Here is a 26058-nt window from a genome sequence, read left to right as displayed (position 1 = left end):
TGCAAAGGTGAAAAGTGCTATACTACGAAAAATGTATTAACTGTGGAAATGTATAAGCTAGTAGTTATTTCATATATTGTCATAGCAAGCAAGTCAAACAATGTAGCAAATACACCAATTAATCTTATTTTATTGGCTCAACATAGTGCCAAAGCCCTGTAGAGCCTTCTGCTTTTATGACCTGCTGCATTAAGACAGAGATCCTAGGGTGTTATCGACTCTTTAATTTGCTGTTTTGACTAGGAGGAGGTAAAAATGACAGTTTCTGTTTCTATAATCTAATCCTGACTATTAAAAACGCTCAGACTGTTTTATTTGTTCATTTTGTCCATACGCTTATAGAGCTGTTATTGACTGAATCTGAGGATGTTTTTCAGTGTTTAAAAAGAAATGGTCTCGTACACGGTTTATACAGTTTATAGGTTTGAAATTTAAGAAAATTCCAGCACACCACTGAGGTAATGCCATTCATGTTGCACAGGAACTACTGAAGTGGAAATCATCGAAAATAGTTGCTCACAGCATAGCACAGCATGGTATAGGTATCCCAACCATATGGAAATTTTACAGTGGATGACCATTTCACTTGACATCTCATCAGGTTCTGAATGAACAGTGAGCCCCAGGGGTCCACCAGTAGAGGTGGGACTTTCCTGATTAGTCTTTCCAGTAGCAAGCCTCACTGAGGTGTGTGTGTGTGTGTGTGTGTATTGGGGGTGGGGGGCAATGGAGCATGGGGGATGGAGGGCATGCTGGGTATAATTGAGGCTGTCGGTCATAAATCTGCCAAAAGGCTGTGCAGCTAATTCTGTCTCTTCTTTCCATCCCCCATCTTTCTTTGCTTAACTGTCCATCATCACTGTTGCTACTGATCAGCCTTTTATGACATTTAGACTATAGACCACTGTTTTCCCCACTCTTCTATTCTTTGCCTGGGTCTTAAGTGTCATTCTTCTCGCCTTTATGACTAATTCTTTCACCTTTTCTCCTTATTTTCTCATTTTTTCCCACCCCCAATCCTCCAGGAGAGCATGTGTGTGCGTGTATGTGTTTCCATACATCTTTGAACAAACCGTTACTCATTTCCACCTGATAACACTTGTCACATCTCACCTGCTACCACGATTAATGAGTGTAATCTACCATAACCTGATAATGGGTTTGGGTATGCGTGTGCATGCTTGTGTGTGTTCCTCTATATTTCTTTTGTTCCATCCCTCTAACCATACCCAACATGCCACTGTCCTTTCCCTCCTCCACACTCCTACTTCCATCTAAATCCTTTGCTTTGTGTCCCTCTCATACGCTCCATTGTCCCTCCTCCTAGTTTCTCTTCTCCTCAATCTCTTTTCATGAGGATGTGGCCCAATCCCTCTGGCTATTTGTTTGTGTGTGCGAGAGAGAGAGGCAGACAAAGAATTACAATTATCATCAGCTTTCTACCAGAGTATCATCCATATCAGTGTCTCATCTGAGGAATCCATTGACTGTAACCACCTAGCTAATAGCAATGGTTGTATGTGTGTGCTGTGCAAATGAAGGTGTGTGGGAATAAGTAATACATATAGGAAAAATTAATAACAGGAAAGCAGCCATGCAGTGTAAATTCTAATAGTACATTATTACCTCTACTAAGTTATAACACAGTCCATTCATTTGAAAACATGAAATGTATAAAAAGTATATATTTCACTATAGTGAACAAAGAGAATGTCATGACTGTGACGGCTAATAACTTGTTTGAGCTTTTTGCTAGTTTTTGTATCACTCACGTGTGCATGCCATCGAGCGTGGGTCGGTCTCAGCGCGGTAGAAACCTTTCTCACAGATGCACTCAACGGCTTGTTCCTGCGGGGACGAGCTGTGAGGAGGACATTTGGTGCAGTAGGCATCTGTGGCTGAAGCTTTGTAAGTTCCAGGTCTGCATGCTGCAACAGAAAAACAGAAAGAGGAATTAGATAATGTGCCCACACAAAAACCCATTATACACATACAGTGTTTATTAACCATAAAGCTCTCGTCTCGTAAAAAGATGTTTGCACTTCATTGCCATGGCAGCTATACAGTACATGCTTGAAAGCATCAAAACTCCAATAACACGTATAATATAAAGTACGACTTTAACAGCCCATTGAAATTTTGTTTGTCATGTTGTAAATGTTTTTGCAGTGTTGTTTGATGTCCGTGTTGAAAGCTATGAGGCAGAATGTATTAGGCTTGGAGTAGAATGATCCTTTTTACAGCAAATATTGCTGCTGGTGTTTATGCAGTAGTTGTAGTTCTGCCAGAAATCCCCACTACCACAAATGCCTTTAAAGGACAATTCTAGTTTATTACAACTTAGGCCCTTATTTTGTTGAGTTGGCTGTAATTTCTCTCAGTTACTATAAATTGCTTCCTCTGGAGCATTTGCAAAGCTCTTTAAATGTATATAAAACATTTCTAAAAGGCAGTCGAGTGAGATGAGATCTGAGCAATCAGATAAAAAACAGAGGCCTTAAACAAACCCACAGTTTTGCCAAACTTTCCTCAAAGAAGGCAAGAAGGCAGGAAGAATAGCTCGACAAATTGCCAGTTATTATATGCTTTGTCTTTGTCATGATAATAGACATCCCAAGTGCATTTACTTTACCTTACCTTGGGCTGTTTGATAGAATAATAAAACAAAGGATGAATTTGCACAAACTATAATTATCCTTCAAATGTGCACCAAAATACAGAGGAGCATATGAAGAACATGTAGAAAAAAATGCAACTAACGAGGTATTACAGACAAAGAGATGTGCAGTGCAGTGCAGCACCCGTGGCAAAATGCAAGAAAACAAAGTTTGATTTGATATATTGTGACGTGCGATCCTTTTACATCGGGCTAAAGGCTGGTTAAACCACAGGGTGGTGCAGCACAATAACAGAGGGCAACAGCAGATCAGCTGCCATTCCTGTTATATAAGCATTAGATATTCTGGCAACTTGGGGAACAGAAATACACAGCCGTAGTCACAGTAATAGTCACAATAACACAATATGACTATTGCTATTGCTGTTACAGTGGTTGCATATTAGTCATTATGTGGAGTCATAAAAATAGGGAGGGAAAAACCGTGATACCACTCAATTGGAGTAGTCTGCTGAAATAGACTGGGGACTTGAATGATTTCCCTTTTGCATCCTAGGCGGTGCAATGGAATTCCTGACTTTCCCTTTGGTAATCTGAATCTAGATTACATATGAATTTATTTATACATTCATAGTCCTGGTCTTCCCATCCATACAAAACATTTCTGCCACCTTGGTAAATAGTATTACTTTGTACAAAACCCTATGTAAGTAAAATGAGGGTGTCGCAAATGCAATTTGATAGACGCCCTGTGTGTGTACATGTAAGGATCAATGACGCAACAGATTCTACCAGGTGCTTATTGCATGTGCGTGTGCCAAGAAGGTGTTAAGTATGCAGCAGGTGTTTAAACGCATGTGTACACCTGCTGATTGCTTGTGCTGGTGGTGAAGGTCATGGATTTAATCAAGCTACACGTCACTTGTCCCAGAAAAGCTGTATATTATCACACACGCACACACACAAAAACACACAACGCTGCTGTTAACCAATAGATAGCAGAATGGAAAAGTGGCCTGAAAGTAATGTGATTTCTTACTGTGGAAGGAAGCTCTTCCACCTGGTAGTTGTACTTGCTTGCATACAGACAGTATTTTTAGGCAAATCATTCATCAAATGAGCACTAAGTCCACTAGTACAATCCCCAACAGACCTGAGAGAACACTGAAAAAGAAAGATGTGTGTAGGTGTTAAAGCAGGAACAAAAGGGAGTGCTAATTCTCATAGGGTTTCTGCTCAACCCCCCCGTCAGCTTCTAAGGTATGAGGTGCCTGTGTGTGTGTGTGTGTGTGTGTGTGTGTTGGCTGGGCTGTAGGAGCAGGGTGAAAAAGCAGCTTTTCTCTGGAGACGTTGCATCCGGAGTGTCCTGGCTGGCCAGCCAGAGAGGTACAAAGGACCCTGGTGCTAGAGGACAGACAGGGCACCCTGTGCCAGGGCTGGCGTCTGTACAACTGCCTGATCAAAAACTTTCTTCAAGAATGGTAGCTTGGCTAAAAGTTGAGTCCCCTTCTCCTGATCTGCTGTTTGCTGCTCTGCTTTTCCACCTTCCTGCTCAGTTTACTTCTCCCTTTCTCTCTCTTCCCTCTTTCCCCTCTTTTTCTCCTGCTTTTCTTGCCTCTTTTTGTTCTAAAGCTGCTCCCGCTGTCTGCCCCATGGGAAATGTGTTTCTTGACTTGGTTCCCATATGATTAATGGTTTACCAGAGATACGAACAAGGTAGGCTCAAGAAGGCTGAAGCAGTACATACACTCACAAATGCACAGCTGACACACATCCAACCAAAAACAAAAACAGTTAGAGCTAACTCTAAACGGGCACAGCTGAACATGTGGTGTGTCTGAATCATGTTTTCAGTATGTGTTTTTCTTAAAGTGAGATAAAGAGTGGCCTCAGATCCAGTGTCTTATTAATTATTCATCTGGTCGCCAGAGAGAGACAGTGTATTTATGCCAATCGATAGCTTTTAGATATGATATAGTACTGCTACTCAAGACACACGCACTGATTGAGATGAGAACAGGGAGACTCCATCCATTGGGAAAACACTATACACATGAGCTGATTTGATTCTGTTGGTGCCATTTCTTTTAAACTCTTCTCAATATATGCGTGCAAAAAATTTAGGAATTTCCCATGCCACAAAGAAATGCAGTTCTCCAGATCACAACATGCACAGGGTCAAGTGGCACCAATGAACTCAGAGATATTTTTTGTCCAACTTAGTTCACTGGCCCAATCCCATTTGCCCTAAGTGAGTTCATCTAGCAAGAGTAAGCTGCTTGTACCTGTCAGACTTAGTTCAAGGGGATCATATCTAGCTCTTTAACATGGGTATTGGGGGATGACCTCTACAATATAATAATCCAAAGAGAAGGGGCACCTTGTCTGGCTGCCAGAAGGAAGAAAGAAGGGACAGGGCTAACGAGGGAAACTGAGATTGGTTTATTTCTGTCTCACAACTTCAGCATTCTGAATTACTCTCACCACTTGACTTTGTGCCCCAGCAGGCAGCTCTTTTCAGAGAAAGAAAAGCTTTCAGAAACCTATTGGATACTATATGTCTAACAATAAATAGCAGATAGTAACTGGAAAAAAAAATAAAGTAGTTGAGCATTTAAACCAGGGAATCAATGGAGAGCAAATGAGAAGGTTAAAGTCACACAAATAGGCTAAATATTTATTAGGCTACAAGAATTTCCAAAAAAATTACAGTGTCCAGGTTTGTAAAGAGGCAGAATTATGAAAAAATGTAAACCAGTTATTACAACTTTTTCTGATTTAATCAGGCAAACAGAGCTAAACCTATTGATTCTTAAATTTACAATCAAGTGAAACCAAGAGACGGAGCACACATTCGGGAGCTGGGAGCCATAGATGTTTGCTTTCCGTTTGATTTTCCATGTAGTGGTAAGTGTGTTTATTGGTAAATTTTAAGCGCTTTCACTCTTAATTTTTGTTCTTTCTAACAGGAAGCATGAAAAGAGTGTGATTTATTGGAACAGTGGTTCTTAACCTTTTCAGGAGTGTGACCCCTGCAAGGAATGAATATATTACAATACCTTTTCACACATGTACCCTTTACAGTTAATTTGAATTATACTGTTCAGGGGTCATGTATAACTTTGGAGGTGAAAGTCTGCTCGTGGCACTTGCTCTACGGGCAGAAAATAGCTTAGTAGAGTAAAGTATGCAATGTTTTTGTTAATGCTATGTCCTAGTAGGTCCCAGTATATTTTGGCATCAGTGATGAGCCCTCCAGCCAGTTTAGGATACATTAGAAGAATTTCTTTGAGCGATTACAACACCTTCAAGTAATGTTTAATTAATAACAGAAGCCGTTCTCTGTAATTGTTCAGTAAAGACGATTGGGCTTGTAAAGGTTAAGACACAAGTGCACACACAGAAATACAAACATGCTATGTCACAGTCAAAGTCATTACATTCTAATTACATTCAACCAGGTCCCTTTGTACATAAGTAAATTTCAGCTGCATGTTTGTGAAACAAAGCACTCTGCTCCACATCCCTTTCAACTGTCTTAAGTACTTTAAGTGCTAATTGCTCTGTTCTCTTGCTGTCTGTTGCTCTAAGTTCAAGTCAAACATCAGCTCCCTGCCGGTTTTACCATAAAGAGCAGAAAGAGGAGAGGCTGTACGTATGTGTGTTTTCAGATGGTTGGAGGGGTGGTATAGCTATGTCGTGTGTGTGTGTGTGCATGAGACTGTTCAGTTGAGAAGTTGTGTAAAGCTTGCTGGCCCACGGGAGATGAGCTCCATAATGGTCACTATGGCAACAGGCTTTCAAGACGGAACCCTTCGAGTACCCCTCGAGTGCCACAGCTCCTGGAGCACAGAGCAGCCTGTGTACACGAGTGCATGTGTGTGTGTTAGTTGAGGCAAACTGCTTAAAAATTGATACATCAAGCGTCAGTGGAGAAATCTAACAAGATTGAGTCTGACGTCCTTCACAGCCACCGGGGTCGCATCTGTGTGTAAGTTTATGTGTGTTTGTGCTCATGTGTACATGCCCGTGAAACGTGCTTTTGGTCGGATTGACATCACACTAAATGAACTTTGCACAGACACTAATGAGTATAAAATAGGACTAATAGAACTAATAGAAAATAGAATAGAGTTATATTATATGTGTTAGAAATAAACATTTAGGGGAATCATTAGGCATGTGATGGTACATGACAACATAACAACAACATTTAGCCACAAATGTTATGAAAAAAAATGGACAAACTGCTTGAGAAGGTAGAGATGATTACAACTGTATGCTGCCATTTATGCTAGCTGTATAACTATGAACAAATATAGTCATCATTATATTCTTCTGTTCTCTGTAGATACATATGCATCTGTCAGGTTGTGTGCCAGATATTTGCCTTTTCCTTTTTCTTCACTGCCATCCCTGTCTGATGCTGTTCATCTGCTGCAGATAGTTTTTAATGCCTGCCACTTCTTTTGTCCTCCACTTGTAAAGCTTCATCATTTTTTTTTAGGACACACTGCACCCTACACTGAGATTTGCCAAGTTTTCAGCTAACAGCTCAATGAGTGTCATCTCTTTGGTGCAAAAATACTATTTTATGACAGTGGTTAAACTGTGGTAATTTTTCATAGATAAAGCTAAAGAAATGAGAAATGAGAACATATTATGTGTCTTTGCAACAGGCTGCTCGTAACAAAGGGCCTAAAGGTACATTTTAAAATCAGCTCTTTCCTAAGTTGTCTTTTATATGTTGACCACAACAGTTCATCTCAGAAGTTGGGTGTCTTTTTATTTTTTATGCTTGAATGATTCATAGGTCAGTGTTAATCAGCTTAACAAACAAAAAGACACATTCTTCTGAGAATGGACAGAAACATGGACTGGACTGACGATGAGTGAAAAAGAAGATTGATAAACTTTGAAAAACTTTCAGAAAGCCTGGAGAACTAATGCCCATGACTACTGTAAAAGATCATAAGAAGTTTAGGCTTCTTGGAAACAAAATATAAAGATATAAGGAATAGCTGAGTACTTTTGCAGAGATCTGTACATTACCATTGCCTTCCAGGTAGTAAAATAATTCTCAAATGTGAGCCAGTGTCGGACCTGTGGTATGTGAGCTCATACTGTATAACGGATTTCACCGAAACACAGAATATTTATCCAGAAAGATTTATAATATCTAATCAATCTCGATGCGCCACAAATGTTTATCACATGAGAGATGAGTTAACAAATATGGTTTTGTCTTATGATGCAGTCTTTAATAGCACATGACGTATAACAGCGATCTCTTTAGACCACAATATACTTTTGTTAGAAAGTCAAGTTCGGATCACATGTGTGCACATGAGTCGGCATAAGACATGAGCCGTGACTACTTGGAAGCCATAACCTCCTGTGATTGACACCTAACTACTGACTCTTACTGTGTTTATGGAGTCTTATTAGTTTTCTGAACCCCACACACACGCATACACACAGGATAAGACCGAATATCAAATAGCTCGTGATGTCCACTACATGAAGCACATGAGTACACAGGCTGTCCTCTGGATCCCGGCCAATTACTAAGAGCGGCCAAGGAGAACTACGAGGACGAGGCTCTCCTCCTTCTAATTCTCTTCATATCTGACTTTTCTGTCTCTTTTTGTCTTCCCTTATCATTCTGCTTTCCCTGTTGTCATTTTTTTTCTGTTTGTCCTCTCTCTCGTTTATACTTCCTTTTCTCACCATCTCTCGGTGGGTGAGTCATGTGTGTGTGAGTCTACTTTCATATGTGAGTCTTTATTTCCCAGTGGGCTGTCTGTCATACTTTGACCCTGACCTTCTCCAGAGCTCCTGCACAAATATTTACTCTCTCGCTGACAGGCATGCACACATACATAAACCCCTCTTAGAAAAAAAAAAAAATCATAGTGAAAGAGCGGAAGCTCATTTTCAGTGCAATTACAGCAAACACACATTTACACAGACACACACTTTTCGAGTGGTAACCCAAGCTGATGGCTCACTAATTTTGAGCCTGTGTGATTATCTTGCAGTCTAAAAACAGATTAAATGGATACCAGGTGCTTGCATGTGTGTGTGTGTGGTTATGTGTGTGTGCGTGTGTGAAGGAGGTCAGGGGCGAGGGACGGACAGGGAGAGGGAGAAGAAGAAAACAGGGAGAGAACATGACAGGTCTATAGAAGTCTATTGGGAGTTTAGTTCACAGTCTGAATAACTTATGCTTCTGTCTGTGTTGCTTTCAAGGTAAAGGCCAGAAGAACGCAAAGATTCACCGTCTCCTTTTCATGAACATAGCCAAGCATACCAACAAAAACGCAACACACACCCAAAGATCAAGTCTGCCAACAGACACTTAAACTTTTGCTGTTGAGGCACACATTTCGTCTCTCTCGGCACACATAGTTTAAACGTCTCTGTCAAAATCTCCTCCCCAGAGTTTTAATGCATCTCAGACAATAATGCATCTCAGTCTCCACGTATACTCTCAGAAACACACACATGATTGCAGTAAACGTGCTGACATCAACTGGCCCCGTGACCAGTTGAGTGTTTGTAGGAGGAGCAGTGCACCTCCTTTCCTCACCCACGTTATTTTCAGTTCATCACTCTCAATAATTCATCCTCTCTGGCAGAGGAGGAACGGAGAGCTCCTTGTCTCTTTCTCTGTGTAAGTCACACATGCAGTCTTTCGCAGAGGTACTTGTCAAGTTGGAGGCCATATTCTTGCTGTCTTTAATCCGCAGACTTTGTCAGCCAAACTCCCAGCAAATTGAATTAAAATTGCAGAAGAATGTGCCCTGTTATGTTTTATTCTCATTCAAGGTAGAAGTTCACAGAGATGTCAAAATCAAGAATGGCAATGATTGAATTCATAATGAATAATAAATTATAGAAGGATACTTGACGAGTAAAATTTAACTCAGTGTGAAAACTTGACATCTTTCGGCCTTGAGACTTCCAGAGGTCCGAAGGCTAAATGCAGTAATTGCAGCGCCCCCTGTTAAAAACATGATGCAAAATTGTTTGTGCTTCCTCAAAAATATGATCCAGGGTGTCATATTCAGACCCATAGACACCCCTGCACCCATTCAGCCTGCGGGATGTCAAGGGTGTCAGACCCATAGATCAAAGCGATGCTGAGAAAATAACATAATTTCCTGTATGGTAGATTTGCCACCCTTTTAAATTGGCCATGATGGACAAATGCTTCTGAAAAGTAAAAATCTATACAGCCAGTCTCTGGAGACTTGGTCTAAAGCCCGACAGGGCCAATTTTGCTGAAGATTTGAAGAAAAAGAATAAGAAAGTCTGGCTTGTGGAAAAGTTTTTTTTCATAAAAATCCAGTGGCGCAGAAAATCTAATATGGCAGAAATCGTCATCTTTGGATGCTAACAGACAAACAGATGGTGAAAAAATAACCTCCTTGACAAAGGAAATTAACATTAAAGCAACAGAACTGCAAAGACAGACAATGCCTCAGATGAACGCCACACACAATGTCACAATGGATTAAATAAAAATCCACCTGGCTATCACTGTGAATCACTATGAGTGTATCAATTTATGTGTGTAAACGCATCAAATGTTATCTTCCACCTCACAGACACGGAGCTCCTTGTCAGTGAATGAAGAATACCGTAAATAATAGTTATCTTTACAAACTGCCTTGAGACCCCTGCACTCATTCAGCCTGCGGGATGTCAAGGGTGTCAAGTACGAAAACAAATCCCTCCTTGGGAACACTGCCAGTGTGTGTCCTCTTTGTGCTTTAAAAATCAGCTAAACTATGCCCCACAGGGGCTTTTAATCTGAACAAATCTTATCAAAATAATTCTGCCTATGAAGCAGCCTTGAAAGGTAATGGAAGTCATAGACCTTAATTGATGCCATTTTAGCATAGCAAGGAAGCTTGGTGCAAGCAGCCATTAAGTAAGGTCTCATTTATCTTCAGTTTCTTTAATTTTCATCATCAAAATATGTATGTCCAGGAATTTTATCAAAGATGATGTTTTTTCCTAAGTATGCATCTTTGTTTAAGATCAGATGTTGTCTTTCTGTTCCCCAGTAAAACACATAACCTTGAATACATCCATGTGTATATCCTGATTCATTACGCTGTTTTCATAGCCTATCTAGTTTGCCTTTGTCAATCAAGGCTCCATAAAGTACCTCAACTGCTCCAGTTACACCTGGGGGTCAGCACCAACTGTTGTAAAAGAAATCAGCAGGGTGAAGTACAATAACTATGTTCCTGTTGTGTTGGAGACCCAGCATGCGCTTGTCCATTTCACCTCCCACAGTTCTTTTGCCTAACACCTCTCCCTTGAGAAAAAGTATCACCAGTAAACATGTTTCAGTATCTATGCAAGGCATATTTCAAGCCTATATTTAGGGTGCTGCTGAAATGTGCTATTTATATGTTACAGAGAATTACAAGAGAATGAGATAGACACAAATCAGTAAACTAAAATGGACCAGTGGTTACATATCTGCAAATGAAACAGAATGTGTAACCCTCATCAAGATCTCTGTAAATTTGTACTTTGAATTTTGTGAATCTTCCTTTTTGGCAGCAGAATAAAGATGCAGAAATCTGTACAAAAGCAGTGACAAATTGGACTTTGAAATGGTTACATCTGTACGTTGTAGCTGAGCAAAGACGCCTGTGCAGCGCCGGCCCATTCAGCTTGACAGGCTGATCGTACATCTGGAAGCCATCCATAAACTAGAAAGAGAGAGAGGCAGGGAAAGAAGGGGAAGGGGTCAATGGCTGCCTTCCTGTCCCTGTGCTTCCTGCTCAGCAGACCCATTGGCTGCAGACACGCCTCCTCCTCTCCGCATGCACACACATGAACCAAATGCAAAAATCGAAAGACTTTAGCACTTTATTCATGTGAAAATTACAAACTTTCCCAAGAGTGCACTGATATTATTCCTCAATGGAACTGAACAGCATATAGAACACGGCCAATTAATATGAACTGTACCAACACGAGATTCACTCCACACCTCTCTCCTCTCTTACTGGCTTTGTCTGTGGGGAATAGAACTATATAAGAATGGGAGGAGTTGAAACGTGCATTAACAGTTTCTCAGTCCTTGGCCTGCTTTTCATCTTTTCTCCTGGGGGTTTGTTCACACAGCTCAACCCATTGCACCAGACTCAGCTGAGCTATCCAAGACCCAGTCACTGCAAAGCCACCTTTTTGTCCTCAGGTATCGTTGTGGCAAACACCTCAATGATGCAAACACCACCTTGGAGCTAAGGCAGCTTTTGGCATCTCAGCTTATGTGTGGCAAGCGATTGTCAAAGCCGAGAGAGGAGCTGTGCTTGGAGATTCTATGTAAATAGACATTATCTAGGTCAGTGGTGTGTGACTATGTAGACGGGGACCACGTGTGTATAGCGGATATAGTGAGGGTCTAAGCCTTTGTGATTTTGTGTCATTTATTCAAACACAAAAGAGAGAGAATGACAAAGAGGGAGAGGGAAAAGGGATGAAGTTGAAGAGGGACATGTGAGAGAAAAGAGATAACAGAGAATAAAAGAGAAATGAAGGAAAAGGTGGCTGTCATTATCCAATTAAATGAAGAGTGAAGTTGGACTGGCAGAGCAGCAGAAAGACAAACTCGCACAGACAGTTGGAGGGACAGATGACTGGCCCTTACTTGGCCATATATATGTTTGTCCTTTAGGTACATCTGGCTCGTAATAACAGCCTGCTGTCTGACACTGTCCTAATGCCTGCAGGAGGCTACACACATTCATACATTGCACATGCATATTTATACATATATGCAGACTACATACATACACAAAAAAAAAAAATCTATCTGTTAGCTGCCCACTACCTTCCGACCCACACCCGAATGCACTCAGCTCCCCAAACTGCCATCAAGAGAAGAGCAAAGAAATTAGAGAAATGTGCTTGTCTCTGTGATTGTGTGTCTTTGTGAGAACATGTAACTGGAGAGGGGGTTTTGACATTCAAAACTCTCCATCTGATCAACATAAAAATGCTTACTTTACCCACTGCCACATCTGTCCACATCACACACCCACAAGCAGTCATGTATGCGCACACACACAGTTACAAGCCTCTATCCCTGCTGTTAAGGATAGAGGCAAAAACTAAAAGCAGATTTTCCCACTGATCTTTCAGCACAAACATATAAGCTTCACTGGTGTGAAGATAAGTCTTCCCTGCATCTGATCCCTGTTCAGAGTTTTCATTATGAAGACAGGCTGCAGCCCTTCTATGAGATAAAAAGTGGAACATTCTATTATGTGCATGTTTGTGTATGTCATGCAAAGTTCAAAGTGTTGAAAGTGTGTGTTTATGCATAGCCAAAGTCTTCCTTTTGTTGCATCCGTCTGAAGGCACATGTTCATGGAGCCCTTACAGCACATATATCTAATAACTCTACACAGAGTGGAAGTTTTCTTGCAGGGAACAAAAGTTTTACTGTAATTCCTTTCCTGCTGTGCTGCAGTCAGTCTGGTCTGATTGACTGAGCAGCTGAGCAGGAGGCCTTTGATTGCAGCCTGTTATGTGCTGTTTGACAGTTTTTTTTTTTTTAACATCACCATGCCTTAAAGGACAAATTCAACACTAGATCTTTTTTTTTTTTCTACTGTTTCTTCATAGCAGTACTTCTGTGCAGCTTTGGCTGGAAGTTTCTAATGTAATGTCAGTACAGATTCTGATTTTGATCTCAAAACAGGCTGGTTCCACAACTCCGCAACCACAACTCAGGAAGTTACAGCAGTCTATCACCATGTTAAGATTTTTTTGTCTTTCTGTTAATGCACAGATTAAAAGAATTAACAAATTAATGAATTTTTTAGAGAATCTCATATTTCAGGTGAGTTCTCTATACAAGATTTAGGTGAAATTCGACACCTGTCTTTGACCACCTAATACAAACAAACAAACTTTAACCGATTAGATTATTAAAGGACTACCAGTAGAACCGGCGGCCAAGGTCAGTCAGAAGAGGAGTAAAAACACCTTTTTCAATTGAGAACAGCCTTCATTGTCTTCCTTTGCTCTTCTTTCACTAAAAAAAAGAAAATCTGCTCATGATATTAATGGATACTATAAACACTGATGCTAATACCTTTAGGAGCTGCCACTGTTTTCACTGTGTTTAAAAAAAACTGTTTCGTCTGATTGGCCACGAACACTTAGCTTAGAGTCTGGCATGGGGGATTCTGTCATTACCAACACCTCAAGAACCTGTTGTGATTTTTGTAAAGCCCCCCTGCTCTCATGTAAAAAGCCAGGCAAAGCAGCCTATAATTAATGTAGCAAAATATTAAAATATTCTTTTTAACAAGCACAAATTGATGCACGAATACAGTTCTTTCCATATGTTATATAATGAACATATAAGAAAGGGATATTGATGTTTTCATCTAAGAAAGGTTTTCATCTGCATACAGTACCATGATATTTACTTAAATGTACTACATTGTACTTGCCGTCAGACATGTAGCAACCTGGAACTCAAGTCAGAGTTGAAACTCAACATCAGTGTTCTGGATGTTCACACAGCTGATCAGACAATTTTGCAAAATCAGATGCACACTGGACTTGTTACTGAGCGGTTTGCACTTTAAGGAAAGGAAAGAACAGCAGGAGAGCTAAGTGGAATCAGTGATGGGAATTTGAAAGGTTCCTCTTGTAATCTACAGTAAGTTCTTGCTTCATGCTGGGAGCATCAAACAGACAAATGAATAAGGAGAAAAAGGGAAAAAGGAGACCATTTGACAGCTGCAGCCAGCAGGCAGGCATAAAGACAGGCATGTCACGCTGACCCTTATTACATTTGCTCACTCAGAGAAACAGGAGATGAGAGGAAGAAAACTTCTGTGGAGGTGACAGGTGTCTGTCCCTTCTTTACTCTGTCTCCTCTGTCTCTCAGGCATCTGAGGCAGTAATTGGTGCTGTCAGACACACAGTGAAGGACAGAATGCACAAACACACACAGTCAAACATGTATACGCATACACACACCCCTGCCCTTCAGCATGTACCCCTAGGGCTTGAAGCAAGAGAGGTTTGAAAGGAGTATTCACAACATTACCTACCAGCTGTGAGAGACAGACACAGGAGGAGAGGGCAAGGGAGTACGAGGTGGAAATGGAGGCGGTGGTGGAAACAGTGGCAGACAGAAATATAGAGGGCAAACAGGAAGAGAATGCACAAGAGACACAGAGGGAAAAGGAAAGCCAGAGGAGGAGAGAGGCAACACAGAGATGGAGGAGAAGTGACAAAGAGTGTGTGAAAGTGACGGAGAGGAAGGGTGTGTGTGTTTGAATCAAAGTGAGGGGGATTATGCAACTCCAGTGGTGACGAAGCAGATGAGCATGATTTCAAGTGACTGAGCAGAGGAGCCACAGCCTTCAAAACAGTGTCTTTAGTGCTCGGCTCAGTGTAGAGGAAAAATAAGTGAATTAAATAATGCAGAGACACATTTACATAAAATCAAACAAATGGGAGTTAAATTGTTTGAACACTGACATTTTGCAATTTTTATAATGACTAATGTAAGCAACAATTAACCAATCATATCAAAAATGTTGTCTTTGTCACCAAAGTCAAATATATATGGACATTTCAGTTTATTATTTCTGAATCTATATACACTGCTCTGCCAACTCGAAGACTCACAGACCCACAAGTTTTGTCATAATCTGTGGTTAAAATACTCTTTGATAAAAAAAACCCTCTTTGGACAATGTTAGTTTGACTAACTTGGCCTAGACCTCTAGTATAAGCCTGCCAATTGGTTGTTTATTTCATCTGTCTGCATGTTAATATTTTAAGACTCTGGGAAACAACTTAAAAAAAACCTACACACTGAAATGCCAAGTTTTAAAAAGCTTTGGATCTTGCAATAATGCAGCTTTTTTTAATGACTAAGAAAGATCATTCAAAGTCCTGCAAATATGGTAATAACATTGAACAAATAAAGATTGGCAGCGGTTACCACTGTTGTAACCCAGCAAGACCGATTGAACCTCAGCTGGTGTCTTTCTCTCTGGAGCCTGCATGCTCTCCCTGTATATGGATGCTCTGGTTTCTTTCCACAGCCCAAAAGCATGCATATAGAGTTAATATGTGATTTTTAAAATGGCTTTAGGTATGAGTGTGTCTGGTTTTCTGTCTCTGTATTCGCCCTATGATGAAAACAGGTGTACCCTGCATCTCGCCTAATATCAGCTACAATAGTGTCCCATCTACAGTAATAATATAAAGTCTTGGGTTAAGTGCCATCATTACCACATTAGTTAGCGATAACTTGGAATTACATTATCTTGACTATGATCGTTTGATTTTTACCTCATGTTTTGTTGGTGCTTATGTTTCTGCAAATTAGGACCACTTTTTCCACAAAACCTATTATATCCTGTTTCACAGTCCATTGATTCCTTCTCTGTTTATATCAGAAGAACATGCCCCTATCTCTGTGTAAGCAACTTCCTTTTCAGCCATGAAACTGTTAGTCATATTGAATCTATTTCCGTGTCCACCATTAATCACATAAAAACATACACACATTTAAACACACTTTCCCTCAAGGGATTAAGAAACACTGGGTTGGAAAAGAGAAAGATGAACCCGTGATTTATAAATGTTTAACGAGTTCAGACTGAGGAGATCAGGGCTGCTTGGTGGAGGAGAAGGGGAACAGAGAGAAATGATGAGGTGAAAAAGACAAGACAACGCTAGGCGAGAGGGGTGAGAGGCAAAATGGGCGGCTTGTAGAGAGCGAGAGGTGGAGAACAGTCTAATTATAGAAGCAGACAGCAGAGCATGGTTAGAAAATAACACAGGGAAGGGGAAAGAGCCGGAGATTGTTACCAAAAAAAAGGGCTCTATTAGGAGGTGTCTGTTGTTTGTCTAACACAGAGAGGCCAGTAATGATTCCATTAGCGCTTCACACTGAGACAGAGAGACAGGGAAACCAAAGGGAGAGACAGAGAGAATGGAAGGCAGAGGGGGTGAAGGTGAGTGATACAGAGAGGCCAAAAGACTAGTCAGGCTCACAAAGAACATCAGAAAACAACCCTGGGCTTCAGAGCAGCTGAATGGCAGAAAAGAATCACCCACAAAAAGAACAAGAAGAAGAGAATTCAACCCGTCCATTAAGTGACTTGCTTGCTAGCACGATGATTTTACAAATGCCCCTCCAGTCCTTTCTGCATTTCTCTCCCACACCTCATCCCTTCACTTCTTTGTGTGACAGAAAATGAGTGAGGATGATTTAAATGCATTAGCGGCACGTGTTGTCTCTATAGAAGACAACCAGGCTGTGTCAGGGCAGGAACCTTTTGTTTGGAGCTGTTGCAGAGCGCCGAGAGGACTCTTTAAAAGCATGGCCCTTGTTCTTGCAGGGGCACACTAAAGAGCAACATACTGGGCTGCTGTATTTCTCTGTGGCCTGTTATGCCTTTTATGAATCTGCCTGTTAAAATGAGGCTGATTATTGATGCATTTACATTAGCTGGCTAAGTAGATTCTGATGAGGACGGGAAACAGTATCAAAATAGAGGCATGTGCAAGCAAAATCAAACCAAAGCTATTTCAAACAAAAGAAAGATTTTTTTCGCAGTGGGAATTTGGCATTTTTTACTGGCAACGGGAGACGTGAGATATGTTTGGCTGACATACGTGGGACAGCAAATTCTCCAGCTGTGTGATGTGGAAATTTCATTCCTATGCAAATCCTTCCCAAGATCCTGCAAAAACATTTCTCCTAATACTGAGTAGGTGGCATAGACATCCCTGCGATAAAGAAGCTTCAGCTCACCACAAAGGAATTAAATGACTTGAAAAATGCTTCTTGCTTGTTTCCAGAGCAATTACATCAGACAATATGACTTCAAATGAGCTGTAATCAGGCTTTCCCTTCTGAGTTGAAGAAGCCAAACACCTGTATTTCTTTCATGCCAACGCTACGTCTGTCTGACCATAACTTATTAGACAACTGACACTTATATTTGCTGGCCTCTGACCTCAGACTGTCAATAAGAGTCTATCATTATTCCTCCACACGTGTCAAGCACACACACATACATGCATACTGTTATTGAGCTTAAGCCAGCTTGTTAAATGCTCTGACATTGCTGTAGTTATTCTCTCTGGGGTCATAAGACTTTAAGGAGCAGACTGATGAGGTCATGGAGATCACTGAGGTCAGCCACTTTGCTGCATCAGGTTGACTTTAGATAACTAAGTTTCAAACAAGGAATGTGACATAGACAGTAAATCTAGCAGAATCGTTTGATCACCTGTCAATGAGATCACCTGTCATATAACCCACGGCAGACAGAGAGACAGACAGAAAGACAGACATGTAGCTCAATAGCCTGTGTTTCATTGTTGAGATGCAGCCAGCGTTCTGCCACAATCTGTGCACATTACCAGTCTGCAAACTGCAGAGCACAATTTGTTCTTATTCATTTGTCTCCAAGGCCCAACTGCCAAGTTTTCTGAGCGTCTTGGCTGCTGCTTCTCCAAAACAAGTGAAATTGTATTGTACGCGCTGATTTCAAGTCTGCAGAGATGAATATCTATGACTCCATTTTCTTTTTGGAGAGGAAGTGAGTCCTTGGAGACAGGTGACAGCATGAGTGTAATACAGCTTCCTCACTCAAATGCATGCATGCATAGTATGCACACTCGCATGTACGCATAACTCACACACCTACTGCACCCACCATCTGGGGAGTTTTACAACTCAATAATCTACTTCCAAAGGCATACCTTTTCCCTTTCTTTGCACTACACAACACACATCAGTAAGCACTGTCTCACACACACACTCATGCTGCTCTTCACCACAAAGGACGGAAAATATGATATTCAGCTCTGACAAGCATATGCACACACACACAAAAAGTGGAGATGCTTCAAAGCTCAAAGCAAATCCTAGCCTTTCTTCTGCAAGAGCTGTCCTCTCAGTGGTGGGGGTGATGACCCTCCCCAGCCACCCGCCCCCACCATACACACACAGAGGCACAAAGTGAACCCATAAAGTAAATATCCAGAGACTACTCAACAGTCTACTCTCAGCTTCACAGCTTAATTTGCCAAAGCTTCTGCACAAACAGACATGCTCACAGACACACACATATTTATTTAACAACCTGATGACATTGACTCAATGACATACTCACAACGTTAGCACTTTTTTTAAGTTGTTTAAGATCCTCGCATACTTTCATACAAAGGACTTTTTGTCATCCAAAAAGTAGGTCATCATTTAGGAGAACTGTGCTTCTACTGAAACACATTGCAGACCATACACACAGTTTTAAATTGAGCCATATCCAGTTTGGATAATTACATTTCTGTCCTTTACTCCTGTTATTTGTCCCTTTTTGTCTGTCACTCTTCCTCAGAAACACACAAGTTTGCACTCCTACAGCTCCATTCCACACATTCCTCAGCCCCCCCCCCCCCCCAAACTCACGTTGGCAGACGTCCTTATTCTCCTCGAAGCCAGGTTTGCACACACACCTCCCGATGGGAACCAGCCAGCCTCCGTCTGCGCTGCAGTACATCTTGGGAGCTTCAAACTCCTCGGAGGCATTCACGCACACACCGTGGACCTCAACCAGCGCTGTGTCTCCCCCTGTTATTGTGTCAGGGAACTGGGCCAAATTAAGCACGGTGAGCGGACACTTCTTGTAGAAAACCCTGACTGAGACCAGAGCAATACATGCGCCCAGGTCCTGGAAGGCCAGGTAGAAACCCTTTTTACTCAAGTTGCTGATGTCTCGTACCTCCGTGTTCAGCTTCATAACACGGTCACCGACATCCACCTGTGGACAAGGGATATTTCATATGTATTAGTTAATTTAATAGGCATTCAAATTCATTCTGCCTGAAAGTGACAGCATTTCCAGGACTAATATAACGATGCCCTCAATCCTGACAATTTTGTAAGCAAATGGAATAAGATAAACTGGGCTTAAACCCCAATTTAATTTAGTATGTGTAAAATAGTGTTAATTTAGTTTGGAATGTTACTCTTCCCCCATTTAATTATATTACCATATAGCAAAATTGGGTAATCAGACAGCTGCAATGAGAAAGACTGGTTTTATTTACTTTAATAATAGAAGTTACTTCTATTATTAATCTTTATTGTGTATTTTGTAATAATAAAGTACTGTTTTAGTACTTGTAATTGTAAATAGCACTGATGTTAATTGAAAATACATACCGTATATACATTTCAAATATAAAGTGATTTATGGGGTGTATGTGTGTGTATATTCATACCTGTGTAAAACTCTCATCTGCAGCAATAGTGTCAATTTTGACATACTGGCTCTCCTTGATGAACCAAAGATTGGCATTGTTGGACTCATAGTAGTACATGTTAAAAGTCTGCAAAACAAACATCAGTTGTCAGGTTGGATAAATGTGGAGTAATCAAACAAAATTTTAACAAGGCTTCAACTCCTGTCTAGCTTTTCATCTGCATTTCCTAAAAGCACAGTCTGGATCTGTCTGGATAGCCAGACAGCAGGTGTTTTCTGCCCTGACATGTACGTGCTGCTCGATACTTTATCACAGAAAATCCTCAACTCTTTCTGAATATATGTAATGAAAGTGTAAAGGGTGTAATGGTCAGACAAAGTACTGATAACTAAGCAATGATATATTGCTGTTCTGCTGCATAATGTAGAATAATATTTAAGTGAAGTACTTATTTCATGCACGTGATACTGAAATTATAACTGATAACGACCACTTTTTCAACTGCCTGACCTGATTAAAGGTGTTAACATGCTGTGTATAAAGACAAAATTCTGTGAAATCATCTAATAATTTGAAAAAATGTGAAGACACAAATCTCTCTTAATCACTTACTTAAATTAATTTAATTCTATTATTTAATTATCTTGAAGACTTGTGTAAAATGACAAAACATGCAAAAATGACTTATATTTCAGCTTTTTGTATGCAATATGTATATACACATTTGAGCTGTCAGACAAGACAAGATTTACAATATTTACAATAGATCAGTGTGTAGTCTTTGAATAGTAAGCCAAACAGTGTCAGTCTCCATCATTTTTTACATATAACCGTTATGTTGATCACTGCTCCCAAAAAACAGACATGGCTTTTTTTCTACATTCTTTCCTTCAAAGAGCAGACAGTTACACAACAGCAACCATAGAGCGGGTCAGACTTCAGTGTTTTGCTCACCACGAGCCAACACAAAGCAGCACAAAAGCAACAGGAAGACTTAGACACACACACCAGTTGCAAAGGCGTTTGTTATCTAACCATTAAGCTCCCATGCTGTCCATGTGTCAGGAAACTAGTTGGTGTGTTATCTGCAATGTGTATAATGATGCAGACCTCTTTGCAGGTACCGGGGACCCCTGGCAGGCTGTTACAGTCTCTCAGGGTGAACTTGATCTCAATGTAGACACGCTGTGCTCCCTCCCGGCTGATGTGGCGAGTCCGCAGCCAGTTGTTTTGATTGGCTTCCATTACGTTACACACCTGGTAGGTCCTCATCGGAGTGTTCCTCTCATCCATCACACTGATCTCCTCCCACTGATGATGAGAAAGAGAAGGGTATGTTATTTTGCTGTTTCAAGCACATTTTTGAGGCAGATGGGAAATCTTCCATAATGATCAGATGTCTTTTTTCCCCCTCTTTTGACAGAGAGCAAAGAAAGTAATGAAGTTAATCGGAGGAAGATGGTCTAGAGGAGAAACAAAAGGTGGGGTTGAAGGAGGACCTTGGGATGTAAACTTTGATTAATTTAAAAGAAAAACAAAGCAAGAAAAAGACAAGAAAGCAGAAGAAACAGGGAAAAGTGTTATTAAAGAAAAGATTAAAGTAAGAAAAATTAAAAAGGCATGGAAAATGGACGAGTGATCATTGTGATGGAAAAATAAAGCGGTCAGGGCTACCAAGGAGGTGGAAATCGTTTTAAGTAAAGCATAAATCTCTAATCAAAGACCAAGTGGAAGTGAAACTGAATTACTGTAGAGTAACACCCAGCAGCACATGGTCATCTTGACAACAGCTCCACTCAGCTGTAATCTTGTGTCTTCATTACTCAATGGACAAAGAGGATCTTGGTTCAAACATCGCTGAAGGGAAAACTTGGCCCAAGCTCAGTGAACTGCGGTTTAGTGCAAACCAACACTAAGCCTGCATGTTCTGTTTTCATGTCTGGCTGAATATGAGTGATGATCTGTGTCAAGATGACTGAAGGAATGTCTTTGTCCATGCTGCACATGTGGGCAGAGTGAGGTTGTTTTTCTAAAGCAAATGCATGATTTAGAGTTGAAGAGGTAGAAGTGTGTGTATGAGAAAGAGACCCAGAGAGAGAAATATGGAGAAAGAGAGAGACGGGGTAGGTAGGACAGAGCTACTTTGTCTGCCGTCATCTGCTACCATCTGTTTCCACTTCTGACTAAGGCTGTAATTTAGAACACTTCTCGCTTGAGCAGGAAAACATTTCTATTAACACACACATACATGCTTACACCCTTCACACACACGCACAGACACACACACACACACACACACACAAAACATTTCTATTCCTTGAAGTAAAGGAAAATAAACCAATTTGGTTTCAGTGTCTTTAGATATTTGATCTACTCGCACGCTAGCTAACTGAATTTTTTTGGACACACACTTACCCACAAATGCAAACTGGATGAGTCTGTCTGTGGTAAGGGATGAGAGGACCACCATCTTTGTTCTGAGCTCCTGTCATCATCTTAAGACTAAAACCTTAACCTCCAAAGTGTGAGCACATGTCACCTTTACAGCTGTCCGACCATATAAATAATGTCATCTACATGCATATTTGTGTGCAGCTGCATGAGCTGCAGTATGCAAAGGTCTCACCACCTTTTCTCCCTCTCAACATTTGGATGCTTGATCAGAATCACTTTGTATCAGATTGTTAACGTCTTTTAGAGTTACTTTTCAACGCACTGTGTAGTCGGATCAATAAAAGTCCCTTGAGTGTCTGAAATAGGTGCCATGAGACCAAAGCTAAATGTTCTTTGTAGGGGATATCACTAACAAGAGATCCACCGAAGGAGAAGGTAGTTGCAGAAGTGTGTCATCTAACATGTGGATCTTGATATAAAGTTGCAAATTTGAGTGCAAACCATGATGTCTCCTGAAAATAACAAAGAAGTGAGTGCAAAAGGACAAATGTAACACAATGATGTCATAATAAAAGCTATTTGAAGACTCATATGAAGAACTCATACTCAGGTCTTCTGGTTGAAGGTCACGTGTCTCAGCACCTCTCGAACCTCCAAATGTGAACCATTTCACTTGTTAAATATCTCTACTTGGAAAGGTGCAGCAGTATTGCACCCTGTGAGTTTAGTGTGAGAATACACTCAAGGGAGTCAACTATAAACTTGTCTGCAATTTTCAAGACTGAAAGAAATGTCAGACCAGTAAAAAGCAAGGAAAGCAGACAATGGAAATGTCCGAGTTGAGGTTGAATTCTTGAAGTTAATCTGATGTGAGGCCTCAACAACCCATCAGAAGTTTGAATCATTTCCCCTCCGAGACCTTTATGCTCAAAGAGATCCACATAGAGAAATGCACTCACACAGAGACTTGTGCCTTGCACACACTCCAGCTCTTTCTCCCACTTTCAGATTATTTCAGGCTCCACGGCCTCCACTGTGTATGAGTAGGAGCTCAAACAAAACCAGCTCCTTCTTGGTCCTGACCCAACAGTCTGCTAGAGAAACAGGCAGACAAGTAGAAAACAGTAAAAAGAGGCACAAGTCTGTTTAAGCTGTTGCACCCAGCTGACACAAATTTCCCTGACAGCCTGTTTAAAGTTTGAAGATTACACACGGTATAAAGGATGTATCGCTAGAGTGTTGCTTGACAATATACGCTCACAGCAGCTGAGAGTCATTGTGATCAGCAGCTCTCGATTCAATTAAAAGAACAAGACACAAGATTGAGGGAGAAAGAGGAAGGAAAGAGTGGAGCGGGGAATGAATGTTGGTAAATTACAGGCGCGGCTGGCAGCTAAATAGACCCATCTGTGCGGAGCCGAGACCAGTCGGACATCACAGGACGGTCACACACACACCCACCCACACAAACTCACAACGCTGAGCCCCTAGGGAGTGGTGATTAAAGCATTTATGGGAATAGTCATTGAGGGATAAAGAGGGCTTTATGATGGCTTTGTTTATTTCTTTGTAGACAGAGTGTGGAGTGGCTGGATTACTGCCACTTCCTGGTGAGTGACTTATTTCCCTAGTTGGCGCGTCTGTTCATTGTCACTTTTGCCTGGCGTAAAGCACAGGTGTGTTTGAGAACATTAAAACAACCTGTTTCCCTCCATATCAGCCAACGATACAGCAGCTGCTTGAGAGAAAATCCACTGAAAATACAACCGGGAAATGTTTGGATAGGCTCAAGAGTATAAGTTCCCTTTCTAACTCAGCAGCCACATACACAAAAATAAGCACACACACAAACTTCAAACTTCTATGTGTTGGTCCACTCAGAACAGTAATTAACATTTAGAATGAAAATGTCCTCCCTGAACCTTCAATCACCTCAGCCAATCAGCAAGAAACCCACCTGATTGCTTTGAAGTGAAGTAGAGATGTCAGATTGGGCTTTTAGTTAAACCATTCACCAGCTTAACATAATATCCCTCCCTCAGCAATCATCTGATGGGTACACCTACGAGGATATAATTGGCCTACAAACTCTGACACAAGCTCTAGTTTAGAGGGGGGAGGTGAAGAGTGAGGTTTGGTTAAAACAGAGCTGGAAGATGAGGAAAACGGGAGGGGTTGAGGACTGCTGAGCCTCTTATTTTTAAACATCATTAAGACGTATCTGTTTTGTGTCCCTCAGTAGGAAAACCCCCACAAACAGTGACAGAAGTGGGTCGCTCCGCTCAGTCTCAGCCACATCCGGCCTTATATGTCCTGGATTAAGAATGACCTGTGAGGGTCAAGTGTCGTTTTGGACTAATTCAGGTAGACACTGGTCTCATATTAGTGGGAATTGCCTCTCACTGGGAATAATCCTCAGGATTAAGGTTCAAAGGTCAACTAGATAATCCTCTGATATGAAACATGGGGGCTTCTCGCAGTCCTGGCACCTTTCCTGTCACAGGATATCGCTCTCTAGACCATTAATTCTCTAATAGACCAAAAAAGCCCCAACAGACAAGCAACCTTAACTTGCCTTGGTGTGTGATTCTTTTCTAGATTTAACTTGAAATCTTCTGGATTTGTATATAGCTAAAGAGGGACACATTTACAATTTATATCACGAGTTTGTTTTTACGATTTGGCAACAGGAGGTGAGCAGATTTCCAATAGATTTGAATACTTGGCTGAGCTGTACCATACGTTCCTGTGAAGAATTAGGTGCTTTTATTTTAGGTGATTTAGGATAGATTTCTGCAAGTAGCATCATAAAGCAAAAATCTTGCCAACCCTGTGTCAAATGCATACATTTATTTGCTTCTTACAATAAAAGCATGAGCCGATCCTCTCTGTAATGACACAGGGGAGAAGTTAGTGGCTTGGCTTAGCTCTAGTGCATTAAAGTGGACTAAACCATATCCTTGTAAACATACAAAACAACAAACATAAAATCGTTTTAGCTCAGCATACCACACCAAAGTGCAGAGAAGAATGGGTGCAGATACTGACCGAAGCTTCACAAGTAACATGTAAAAATAAGGCAGTAACATGACAGATGATATTTATCCTAAAATTGATTCTGAGGCTGTTTGTTTTGGTCGGTCACAATGTTTGAAATGGAAAAGTATGGAGTCTTAACAGAAAGATGGTGTTTCTTCCAAGCAAAGTTCAGATACAAAGGTGTCAAAACTATAGAAGGTTTTACTGTAACAGATTCTCTACCGGCTGTTGAATGTTTTTTTGGGGGGAGTTTATTTTTGTGGAAAAGTCATATCAAGTTATGGAAACCTCTGTGGTCCAGTACGGTAATTAATAAATTACTGGGCTAAAAAAGATTTGTAGTCCAGGAATATAGGAGCGGAAAAATAACATTAGCTCCATCTTTCACAGGACCAAATGAGAAGAGCAGTGAGACATTTTATTAGTTTTAACACAATGGCTCATTTTTTGGTCAAACGAAAAGAATAAGTAAAACTTCCGATGCCATGCACACTATGATTTTAACAAAGTCTTGTTTGCTATTAAGGGTCAACTGATTGTCTTTATTTGGCAAAGGAAGAATGTAAGCGCCCCAAAAAGCCAATTTTCTATTTATTTTCTTCAATGGTCATGGAGAACATGTCAGATCCACGCAGTGTTGTGTGTCTATGAACAAAGATTCTCAATATGGAATTTATTGCTATTCTTTCCAGGTTTTTTTTTTTTTTTTTAGCACT

At 40.8% G+C, this 26058-nt stretch overlaps 1 protein-coding gene across 1 annotated transcript in view; it reads right to left on the bottom strand.

Moving 5' to 3' along the window:
- epha4b (eph receptor A4b) overlaps positions 1–26058 on the bottom strand; it is an 80787-nt gene that overhangs the window by 37582 nt on the left and 17147 nt on the right. Inside the window, exons 3-6 of the mRNA XM_072363519.1 lie at positions 21020–21220; positions 19928–20035; positions 19113–19464; positions 1773–1928 (exon numbers count right to left, since the gene is read on the bottom strand). Of these exons, the coding sequence (XP_072219620.1) occupies positions 1773–1928; positions 19113–19464; positions 19928–20035; positions 21020–21220 (817 nt within the window). The remainder of the gene's footprint in view (positions 1–1772; positions 1929–19112; positions 19465–19927; positions 20036–21019; positions 21221–26058) is intronic.

This window comes from Leuresthes tenuis, unplaced genomic scaffold, assembly GCF_036924035.1.
Source record: "Leuresthes tenuis unplaced genomic scaffold, fLeuTen1.0.hap1 SCAF_14, whole genome shotgun sequence".
NCBI lineage: Eukaryota > Metazoa > Chordata > Actinopteri > Atheriniformes > Atherinopsidae > Leuresthes > Leuresthes tenuis.
This window is presented reverse-complemented; position numbering and strand designations above follow the sequence as displayed.